This window comes from Chinchilla lanigera, unplaced genomic scaffold, assembly GCF_000276665.1.
Source record: "Chinchilla lanigera isolate Chin_1 unplaced genomic scaffold, ChiLan1.0 scaffold00020, whole genome shotgun sequence".
Lineage (NCBI taxonomy): Eukaryota > Metazoa > Chordata > Mammalia > Rodentia > Chinchillidae > Chinchilla > Chinchilla lanigera.
Window position 1 is genome coordinate 22,339,255 of NW_004955421.1, and position 11,642 is coordinate 22,350,896.

General features: G+C 45.0%; 1 protein-coding gene across 2 annotated transcripts in view; it reads right to left on the reverse strand.

Moving 5' to 3' along the window:
- The window catches only part of Asb13 (ankyrin repeat and SOCS box containing 13), a 52,264-nt gene that overhangs the window by 10,862 nt on the left and 29,760 nt on the right, over nt 1-11,642 (reverse strand). For both annotated transcript variants that reach the window (XM_005383841.2, XM_013513669.1), the window contains 2 exons: nt 9,977-10,228; nt 2,394-2,581 (listed from right to left, as the gene is read on the reverse strand). In XM_005383841.2, the coding sequence (XP_005383898.1) occupies nt 2,394-2,581; nt 9,977-10,019 (231 nt within the window). In that variant the 5' untranslated portion in view covers nt 10,020-10,228. The remainder of the gene's footprint in view (nt 1-2,393; nt 2,582-9,976; nt 10,229-11,642) is intronic.

Sequence of the window (11,642 nt, forward strand, 5' to 3'; positions counted from 1 at the left end):
AATGGAAATTGTTGTTCGTTTGTTGTCTTTTTCTTTCCCCCGAGGAAGAAATCTGTTACTCTTGTTAAATGAACCTCAGATGGTGAAGAAGAAGAAAAAAACAAAACAAAACAAAACACGAAAGGAGGTATCCGCATCATCAGAAACGGGGCATTTGGTGTCCCTTGCCGCGTTTGGTGTTCGTTGCCGCGTTGTTTCAGTGGAGCCTGCATACCCTGTGTAAACACTGCTGTAGGGAAGAGGGAACAGAGGCTGCAAAGGAGGAGAGCAAGATCATGGTTCTGTGCTCAGCCGTGGGTTGAACAAGGACGGCTGAATACTTTCATTCTTTAAATTTGAAAGAAATTAGAACCTAATATGTGCTGACTGGAAAGAAATGGAAAAATAGAGATTTAAAGTACAAGAAAGGGAAGGGGAAGATCAGAAGTCTAAAAAGAAAATTTTATGATAGCATAATTTTTTTTCTGATGTAAAATTCTTGCATCTCTAAATACATAGGATGAATTGCATTGTCTGCATAAATACTGTAACTGTGTTTTAGCAGACTTTCATTTTCAGATGTCTTATGGCAAATGAATACAAAAATATACCCAGATTGATGGCTTGTTTTATTCTATTACAAGATTTATAAAAAATGTCCTGAAACATTTATATTTCCATTTTTTTGTCCAAATATTTTTATAAGAGCACCTCTGTTATTTGAAGAACAACATATATCCTTAAAAAATGTGGTGGGTTTGAAACATATGATGAGTGTTTAAATTTGATGTTATTAGCATAAAAAACATTGTCATTAATTTTCCCTCAAAATGCTCTCCCTCTTCAAACTTATCCCCTTGTGCTTGTCACTTTTTTCTTTTTAACCAGTTTTGGAAGTTCTTTTTTCTGAGTGTCTTTAGGTGCTGTGATTTAAAAACAAAAGAATACAGTGAATAAGGATTCTAAGCATCAGCAAATGGAAAGGCAGGATCTTAAAAACATGGAGGTGTTTCCTCATTCACAAGATCTGGTACCCTGTGACTCTGGGCTTTTCTCCAAATTCAAACAACCAGAGAAAGCTAAACCTTTTGAATCAGTTCAGGACCTTGAGACAGCTGTGACAGCAAAACTAGACACACAAATAAGAACACTTCCAGAATTTCCTTAAGAAAGTGATAACAAAGAAGAAATCTGAGTTTGAGTTAAAAGGGAATATTTAGAGGGGAAATAATGGCAACCTGTATTTTACTGTAATAAATATTTCAATTTCATAAAATCTGACTCACTGTGTTCATATAATATCACATATATACTGTATATATAATACTTATATAACCAATTCCCTAAGATGAATATGATTATGTGTCACAAAGATATACCAATGATCAGAAGAAAGAAACAGACTTAAGGATGTAGAAAATATCTGCAGGTAATAAAGCATTTTAACTAAGGAAGGCAGGAGGAAGGGAAGGAAGAAAGGAGAAAGGAGGAAGGAGGGGGGAAAATTGGTCTAAATTCAGCCTGTAGGTTGGGCCTGAAACTTGTTCCATTATAAACTTTTGGCAAGAACAGATGGTTATCTGCCTTCACACCTTCGCTTCTTCCCTGTCCTGTGAACTCTGAGACCAGAGCCCTGCATTCATTATAAGCCACCCAGTGTTTGTGGGGCGGCTCCTGCTAGCTCCCCAGAGCTATCTGCTGAACAGCCAGGAATTGTGAAAGCTAAAACCACTGGCAGAATTTTGGCTTTGTTCCTTTCTTCTTCATTTTCTTCTTACTTTCTGAGAGCCAATTTGTCAGCACGCCAATTAATCATCCTGTTGTTCTCCGAGCCCAGGAAGCAGCTGTGCACCCCACATCTGGTCCTCCTCCTAGACAGCCTGTGCCTAGGATGCAGCTGGCCTGCCATGAACCTGCCACTGCAGAATGGAGCACCTCCACCATCATTTTGCTTTTAAAAACACCCAATCTGCCAGGCATGGCAGCACACACCTGTGATCCCAGCACTCAGGAGGCTGAGGCAGGAGGATTGCTGCAAGTTGGAGGGCAGCCTTAGATACAGAATGAGCTCAAGGCCAGCATGGACTACATAGCAAGACCTTTTCTCAAAAACAAAACAACGAAAAACCAAAAAGATCTGCTCAATCCATGAATGCTTTCTGGCCCTCAACGTGCAGTGCATAGGTGGCTACCCTCCTCCTCCCTCAACTTCCAGCACACTCCATCCTGCAGCAGGCTTCCTGCCTTTCCTCTGCAATCTCCCTCAAGGTGTTCAGTCTGTCCATCTATTTGCACAACACAGGTGAATCCTAAGTCACTTCTTTTCCTCCCTCTAAAGGTCTCTCCAGTCAGCCTCATCCTTCCCTGCAGCTGCATTCAAGCTGGAAGGGGGTCTCACCTGCAGGGCCACTCACCTGAGCTCCAGCTGCCAGCAGCAATTGCACACACTGTGCCTGGCCCTGCAGACTGGCCGCGTGCAATGGTGTGATGGAGTCCACTGTGACCTGGTTAACGCAGGCACCACTCTCAATCAGCTGCTGGAGCTGCAAGCTCTCACCTCGCTGGGCAGCCTCGTGCACGGGAGTGCGCTCCACCCAGAAACCTGCGGAAGAAACGGAGTTGTGCTAAGATCTTGACACTTCTATCCAGGACAAATGAGTACACATAAGACTCCAAGGTCCCTTGAGAACACTCAAGCCACAATACATAATCACGTAATTCACCCCAATAGTCCTAACAAAATACGTAAGTGATCCCCACTGGTTGGACAGTGGAGTTCAAACTGCTTGGCAGCTGTGTGTCACAAGGGCCTAGCGCATCTCTGTGAACCCACCTGTAGCTCTTCATTGCCTCCTGCAGTTCCACACCTATGCCTCTCCATACTGTGCCATCTCAAAAAGGTTGCCCTGCCCAGTAATAATAAACAGTAGCTTTATGGATAGTATTGGGTGGTAGTGAGAAGTGGCTATGTATCGCTTTAATGTCAATGTGGGGGAACGAAAACCCTAAGGTAGAAGGAGGGGCTGCAGCTTTAAAAAGAAGAGTGGAGCAGAGTGACCCCTGGGTCTTATAGCAAAAAAGCAAAGTGCAGTTCAGGAAGACCACCCGGCCAGAGAAGCCCCTGGGGCATAACCCATGTGGCAGGTGTGCCTCCTGCTATGCATCCTTTCAACAACACATCTAGATGGAGTCAGCATCCTCCACTTCCAGGTGCAAAGATGAATGAATGTAGCAACAGAAAGTTCACAGTCAGAGACAAAGGAAATGTAGAAATAATCCAAAACATGTGGTAACTGTGACAGTGGAGGGGATACGGGAACTTAGAAGGAAGATCCCAAAGGTGGCAGGGAAGCATCGGAGAGAGGAAGCTATGGCTGTCCAGGTCAAGCTTTGCTTATTCATCTGTGTTCCTAGTACCTAGCATGGTCCATGGCTCAATCAAGGTGCTCATGTCCACCTGCCTGCTAAGTTAATGCCTGCAAGCATGAATACATGAATTACTAAAATGAATTATAAAGTCTGGACGTAGAAATTTTTTAAAGAAAATCCAATTCTAATTTTTTATATATCCAATCTTTAAAGGAAACAAAACATTGGTAACTGATACAACTTATATTTAGATGTCTCCCCAAAGCCTCATGGACTCATAGGTGGGGCCTTTGGGAGGTGGCAGGATCATGATGAGTGTGTGATACTGGATTAAGGGTGTCTGATACTGGACTAGCCCACTGGTTGCTTAGGTGTAGCTCTGGCTGTGGCTGAATGGATTTACTGAAGACAGAAACCCCAACCTGGGTGTGGTTAGCACCAACCAATATGTTTGCAGCTTAGATGGAATGGAAAGGGAAAGAGAGGCTGCGGCTGCTTCCTGTCCGCCATGCCATGGATTTGCTCCTCTGCCATGCCTCTGTACCACACTGCCTTGCCTTGGAACCAGCCAACTATGGACTGGAACTGCTTTCAACTGTGAGCTAAAATAAACCTTTCCTCCTTCAACTTGTGGGTGTCAGGTATTTTGTCCTTGCAATGACAAAGTAACTAAAACAGTAACCATATTTTCTAGTGAATAAACAACAGCTGCAGTTGTCTTAGCAGCAATAAATGAGGACAGAGTTCAGAAGCAGCATATGTGAGGAAGGAAAGAAAACAGGAAGGGAGGGCAGGAGGGAGACGGGGAGGGAGGCAGAAATTTCTGTCCGTCGAAGGGCACAATAAACAGAATGAACCATTCTCTATGTAAAGACAAGCAGCCAGTACCACAGAGGTTACATCCCCAGTAAGAGGTAAGGCAAAGGGTAACAGGTGGATAGGATCCTTAAATCCATCCCTGAACCCCAGAAAAGTGGGCACAGGAAATGTAGTCAATTTTAAACTGGCTGGCTAGGCCTGACTTCAGGTTATTCCCAGGTCCTGTGCCTGGACCCCAGTTGTGACAAATGCCTCTCTTCCTGATCCCAAGCACCACCTCCCTTGGGGGAAATGTGAGACCCTGAACTGTTCAGCACATTGCCTTTGGGACTTGAGTTCTGCACCTAAGTCCTTGCCAAATAACTGGTCTTCCATCACTCCCATCCCCTCCCTCTAATGCAGCTAAATCACAAGTCAGTCATGGGCTACCTGCTCACGGTTCTTCAGGAGCTCCTTTCTGCAGGATAAAATTGCACGCATGGTATTCAACCTGCCATGACACAGTCCCAGCGACTGTTTTTAGTCCCTCCACTCACCCAACTCCACACCGTCCAGGCTGTCACACAGTCTCACGCCTCCATGCTGTGAATGCTGTTCTTCCCTTGCTGGATGGCCCACCCTCTCACTCCCTTGCCTCGTCTCACCCATTCCAGCCAAGTTAGTAAATTCCTCCTCATCCACTAAGACCTCATGGAATGTCTACTCCTCAGGAAGCCTCTGGTGTGTGACCCACCTGCCCTTCCTTCTACCATCTCTGAACCAAGAGCTGATCTGCACCTTTTCCTTCCTGGCCTTCCTCCTCCTACCCTCTTCTCCTTCTCCTTACTTCTCCTTCTCCTTACTTCTCTTTCTCCTCCTCCTCCTCCTTCTCCTCCTTGTTCTCTTCCTTCTCCTTCTCCTCCCTCTCCCCTCCTCCTCCTACTTTGTAAATGTTTCGTGACAAATAATGTGACTATGCCAGGCTCCTTATCATTTTTACTCTTTATATGCGCCCTATTTGGAGCACCTGTGCAGTTCTCTCTGTTTTTGTTCCACACAGGCCCCTCCTGGTTCTCCAGACCCAGTAACTCCTCTCTTGTCTTAGTCCCCAGTGGCTGACTGAGTCCCTGCCTCGTTTACCTGCTCATTCCCGCGGTCCTCTGAGACTGAGCCCTGTGTTCTTTATAAGTGGTGAGCCACGGCCAGTTCCACAGAGTGCTCTGCTAAACAGAAATCCACTGGCTGGACAGCCACAGTGAGGGTATTTACACCAGGAAAAGCAGCAAATCAGAGATTGAGTTTTGTTTCTTTTTTTCTCTGGTCCCAGTTTTCCAGCACCCCCTGCACTTAGTCACTCCTGCACTTTGAGGGAGGGTGGAGCTGGCCCAAGTCTTGCTCACTACAGAGCGCAGAACTCTCCGAAACCGTCCTGCACACTGCTGTTGGGGCCTTCTGTGGTGGACCTGACCTGACTCTGACTGTGACCCATAATGCACCTCTCCCAGCACCAGCTCTGCTCTAACAAAAGGCATTTTCAAGTACCACCAAGGACACCTTTGAGACAAATCTTTAAGGAGAGGAAGAGGGGTTGAAGGGAAGGAAGGGGAATAGGGAAAAAAGAAGCAAGATGTATCAGGTACACATTCCCTAAGATGGATGTTATCATTATGTATATCTAAAATATACAAATAAAATTTTTTAAATGCAAAAAAAAAAAAGAAAAGACAAAGTTGACCCAGTATTTGGCTTTGGATGAAACTCAAACATCTGAAATACAGTTTTTTGTGGTTTTTCAGACAAGGTCCTGCTATGCCATCCAGCCTGGTCTCAAACTCGTGATCCTCCTGCCTTAGTCTTCTGAGTGCTGGGACTACAAGCATGCTCCACTAACCTGGCAAAGATGCATTCTTAAATGTCATGTAGGCTGGGAATTTCATTCATAGTAAATCACCTAAGGTAATCTGAAGAATTTCATTTACAGTAAATCACCTAAGGTAATTTGAGGAATTTCATTCACAGTAAATCACCAAAGGTAATCTGAGGTCCTGGCTGCAGAAATGTCATCAGCAGGTTCTTGAAATGATGAGGGATAAACATTCTTGAAATGATGAGGGATAATCTACAGACACGCCCCATCTGCAAATGTAGATGGAGGGAGGTGGCCAACCACATATGCTGCAAAAGCACTGTGGAAGAACCAGGAATGGACACTGGATGCAGAGGGGGATGGGGGTTCTCAAGGGGCTCATCTTTAGTACTCAGCAAAGGTCCAAGGCCTTGAGTGACTTATCACCCAAGGACCCCAAAGCTAAGATTTGTACACATAACAGTGAGTGGTAGAGCGGAGAAGGACCTCAGAAATCCTTCACAATTGATGTTCCCAGGAAAGGACACCCAGGTGCACCATCTGTTCATGGTTAGCCTGCTCCCTAAACTGCAATACAAGGCCGACACACCAGTGCAAGGGCGGGCGGTAACCTCCTAAGGACAGCCAGAGGAGCTTCTTTGCCCTAGCGGACCTTAAGGATAACCACACCCTTCTGCAGGATTGTTGTGCTAACTAAAGAGAATATTGGTAGCAAGAATGGCCTAAAGTGGATGCCTACTAAATGGTGTTAATCATCATGATCAAACTCTAAACCTGCAGTCTGCATTTAAATTTCAGCAGACTTGAATTTAGCCATCACTCTGATTCCCAAAAGAAAATATGTCTCTTAATTTTTATTTGTAGGAACCCTTACCTAACACTTGGGGCTGTTTTTTGTGGCCTTTTGAGATATTTTTCAACAATGTCTTTTTAAATGTTTTAATTATGAATCTCCAGATGCTCTTTGCCAGTTAATTTGAGGTCAAATGGTATACAGTGTGATGCATCCGATGAGGTAAAAAATTAAATATAAAATGTTTGACTTCTTACAGGAATAAAACAGTCAAAATCCCATATGATTCAGAAAAAGTGAAAGACAAAGAGAGAAAAGTGAACGTGTACTGTCTAAGAGGTGCAAGATGACCAAGAAAAAGGAGAGAAAGTGGATGGTTGATGAACGACAGATGACTTCTTCCATGGAAGATCTTGCGGAAAACACACAGAATTAAAAGGAGGGAATGCCTTAAGCCCCAGCCTTTCCTCCCGAGCTCTTTAGTCGCTCAGCGATTTACCTTGATGCCTTCCCTTGCCTTTACCTGTCCCAAGAGGCTGATGGTGGAGAAATGCCTTCCCCTGGTTTCCAAGTCCCCAGCACAAAGTATAGCACAACTGAGGTTTGCCTTACAAAGACATGAGCTCTGACCCGTTTTCCTAGTCTCCCCACGGGGACATAAGGAAGGTTTTCATTTTAAACCATCCATGCCTCAGTTTTCCTACAATCAGAGGTAATGTTTCACAGGGCCCTTTTATGGAGATAATCAGAAAATGATATACAATGTTTTGCCTTCACAAAAGTGTAGTCTGTAACTGTACTTTAAAAAAGTCAGACTTAAAAGACAGTCTATAACTATTACTTCCTTTGTTACCTTTTCCCACTCTCCATTTGTTTTTCTGTTTTGTTTTCTTTCTTTTCTTTTTTCTTTCTTTCTTTTTTTTTTTTCTTTTTTGGCTTTGTTTTTCTGAGGCAGAGTCTCACTATTTAGCACAGGCTGGCCTTGAACTCAAATCAATGCTCTTGCCTCAGCCTCCTGGGTGCTGGGATTACAGGCATGTGCACCAGGCCCGGTAGCATTTCTGATTTGTTTGTCAGAAGTCTTCTTTGAATTCCTATTTTAGGATAACTTCCCCATATCTCTCTATCCCTTAAAAAATGCTCTAGATTATGGCCCTATTGGATTCTCATTTTTAAAATTCTGTACAGAAGTAAAGAACGTTGGAGCTTGGGGACATTTCCAGAGAACACCATGGATCTTCTCTGTCCCTCTCCCCAAACATCTCATTAAATTTAGAGTAAGAGGGAGAGGAAGAATAAATCCATATAAACAAACAAAAAGACAAGTGCATTGGAAGACAGCAGTTGTGGGTGTGCTCGGGAGAATTTGGTGAGCTGGGGAACAGATATATGAATCCTTAAATTCTTCATACTTCCTGAAAAGGCCACATTCTAAGACTTTGTAATCATTACTTCTGTGAGGTCTTACATTAAAGATGGAAAATCTATACGTTTTGGTTAGAGTATATTACAGGTATAAAATATGAGGTCATCCTAGCACTCCAGAAGGCTGAGGCAGGAGGATCACAAATTTGAGCCCAACCTGAGCAACTTAGTGACTTAACAAGACCCTGTCTCAAAATAAAGATAAAAATAAATTGCTAGGGATATAGCTCTGTGAAAAGGACCTAGGTTCAATCTCCAGTACCAAAAAATAAATACATAAAAATTGAGGTCAGAATGCTAAAAGGGGTTAAAGCTCCTACTTGAGGCTCCACTTTTGCTGGGATAGCATTAGTATTTTGCATCCAATACACTCAGCTTATTCACTGGGATTGGAAATGAAATGTCAGCAGACCTTAGTTTTGGAGAGATAAAGTAAATAAAAAATAACAGGTTTCAAACATACCCATGAGCCCCAGAAATGACTCACTCATTAGCTTAGAAATGCCTTCCTTCTCTAGACACATTCTTTAACAAAGTACCCAGAAAACATGCTCAGAAGTGACACCGGACTATTCTGACCCTGAACAAAATAAAATGTATGTTTTAATAGGCTTCAGTGATTAGCTGTTCCTTGAATATTCAATTGAGTCCACTGAACACAGATCACACTGTCAGGGTCAGGGTCAAAGTCTTGTACCAGCCTGGGGTGGAAGGCCAAGTGAACAAGTGAACTTGTTCCTGCCTTTGATCATTTTCAAGGAGGCTGTTTTGCAAGATCAATTGAAACATCTCTGCCTGGCTGTGACTACAATTTCCTCTTAGCTGAATTTACCACTTCAGACTTTTCCCTGTTGCTTGCATTAATATTTTTACTAGTGTAAAAACACCTGAAGTTTTTTTCTTTCTTCCCAAGTTTCAAAGCGCTGTCACCATTTATTTCATTTGCCATACTATTACTTCACAGGCAGAAACATCCCCCCCCCAACAATGTCCTTTTGCTTTAGAATGCATTTTATTGTTGGGCTACCCAAAAGGTAAAGAAGGTTCTGTGTAAAATTAAGGTCACCTCTCTCACCCGAGGGTGTCCTCATTCGGGAGTGGACATTGTCCGCCGGTGTGTCCGAAGGATGCTCAGGACACCGCCCACGGCCTCGCAGGCGCCTGGGAGTCGGCTCGCTCCCACAGTGGGCTGGTGTCTGCCCAGCCAAACGGTCCCTGCGGTCTCTTCCCAAGCTCTGCCCCTCAACTGGAGTAGAAGGTGCACAGACGCTACTCGTGCCTTTGATCATTTTGAAGGACGTCACTTTGCAAGACCAATTAAAATACCTCTGCCTGCCTATGCCTACAATTCCCTCTTAGCTAAATTTATCATCTAAGACTTTTCCCTTTCGTCTGCGCCAGTGCACCCGTCCGCGCCTGCATCTTCCTCAGCGCGCTGCACTCCGGTGGGCTGCGGTTCTGAACGCCCACACCGTGTGTCACACCGCTGGGCAGCCCTGCAATGCGCGGGTCAGGTGCCAGGTACCCGCCGGACAAGAGAGCGAGTCTGAGATGTTCGGAATGACCAGGGCCCTGCCCCATCCGCGCCCTGCCACCTAACCGTCCCAGACAACCAGCTCCAAGGAGGGCGCGTCCCCCATCTCCGGGATGAAGGCCATCAGACGCGCGTCTACCGTCCCCCAAATCGCCTCCTGCGGTACCTGCTCCCCATTCCCTGCCCCGCGCCGGTGGCGCCCCGCACATACCCACGTCGCCCAGGAAGCAGCTGTCCGCCCCCCGCGGCTCCATGCGGCTCCCGGGCCGGGCACCCCCGCCTCACCGCCCGGCAATTCACGGGGCAGGAACCGGTGCGGAACCGGCGGGCGGGCGGTGCCAGGGCGCCGGGCGGGAGCAGCCTGTCAGGAGCCGGCGTCCGCCGGAGGTGGCCGCGTGCCGGGAGTTGTAGTTCCGCGGTCCTGGCGCAGTGCCCGAGTCGCCGGCTGCCGCAAGCGTTAAGTCTGTGTACAAAACATGCGTCCGTGAGCAAATATGTTGCCCTGTGCAAACACGAGTCCATGTGCAAAATGTGTTTGTGTCTGTCCCTATGCAAAATATATGCTTGTGCAGAACATCTGCATTGATCTATGTGTTCATACGCAAAACAGTTTATGTGTCCGTGTGTCCTGTGAAAGTCACGTTTGGTGAACAAAACGTGTGTCCGTGTACAAAATAAGGCTATTGCCAAAACTGCTGCTTTGCCCTGATGGTGCTCTAGAGAGAGCCTGAGTCCCTCCGCGCCTAACCTCCAAGAAGAGCTTCCCGCCAGAGCTGCAGTTTCTAAAGCTTGTCTCTGTCTTTCCACGTTTATACATTTCAAGACGTTCAAATCCATTAAAGAAACACAGCTTTTCCTTCAGTGCAGTTTTCAATCCAATATCCCCCTGAAAGTCTTAGTGAATAGAAGCTGACACGGGGCCTGGCAGCAATGCAGAAGCTGTTAACTAAATGATTTCAAATCAACACCAAAGCAGCTTCCAAACTTCAGAAATTTTAAAGGTGGCCACACCCTCCCCACAAGATTCACTCACTCGGACCTATACCAAACGTGAGTGTAGAAGTTTGGTTTAGAAAATAAAAGTATCAGGATCATCTGGTCTGGAAAGGGGTAAGGACTAGGCAAGAGCTGCCCTTTGATCTCTCACTCCAGGAAAAGGCCATCCTGGAGCCCCAATCTCTCTCCAATTGGGTGAACAGGCACCAAACTTAGGAGGCATTAAACCGTACCTGTTGGAATCCAAAGCTCCTGGGAATTCAGAGCTCCAGGCCCAAGAGTGACCTGGCAAGCCTATTAGCAAATTGTCCTTACTATTCCCTTTCTGTACTGTCTTTCAAAATTTGGCTCCTGTATTTTTCTTACAAGTTTTCTGCATTTTTAATAGATGCAATAGACTTTTGCATTGATATATTTGCCATAGGATGTTGTTTCCCCTATGCCAATGCCATGCTTGTATGCTTGTATTTTCTCCATACTCCTTCCTTGACAAATGTATTGTCTAGACCTGAGTATAGACCATATAGTGCGAGTGCATTCATATGTGTGTGGGTGATCCAAGTACTTGCTAAATATCCAGCTAAATATATTAGAAAGAAAGTATTTGGTTTTCATTTGCTTATGTTGTAATGTCTTATTCTGTTGCTTCATTTCAATATTTTGTTGGAGGAAAGCTTTTTTAAGGTTGAAGGGGTGTTGGAGTAGTGTGTATGTGTGTATGGAGCTGGGGGTTGAGTCCAGGACCTCACACATGGTACTGAGCTATACCCCCAGCCTATTTCAAATTTTATATATATATATTTCCTGAAAGTATTTTCCTTTCATTCAGTATTCATGATGTATTTCCCCATATGTATACATAAGAACCATATGTGTAAGAA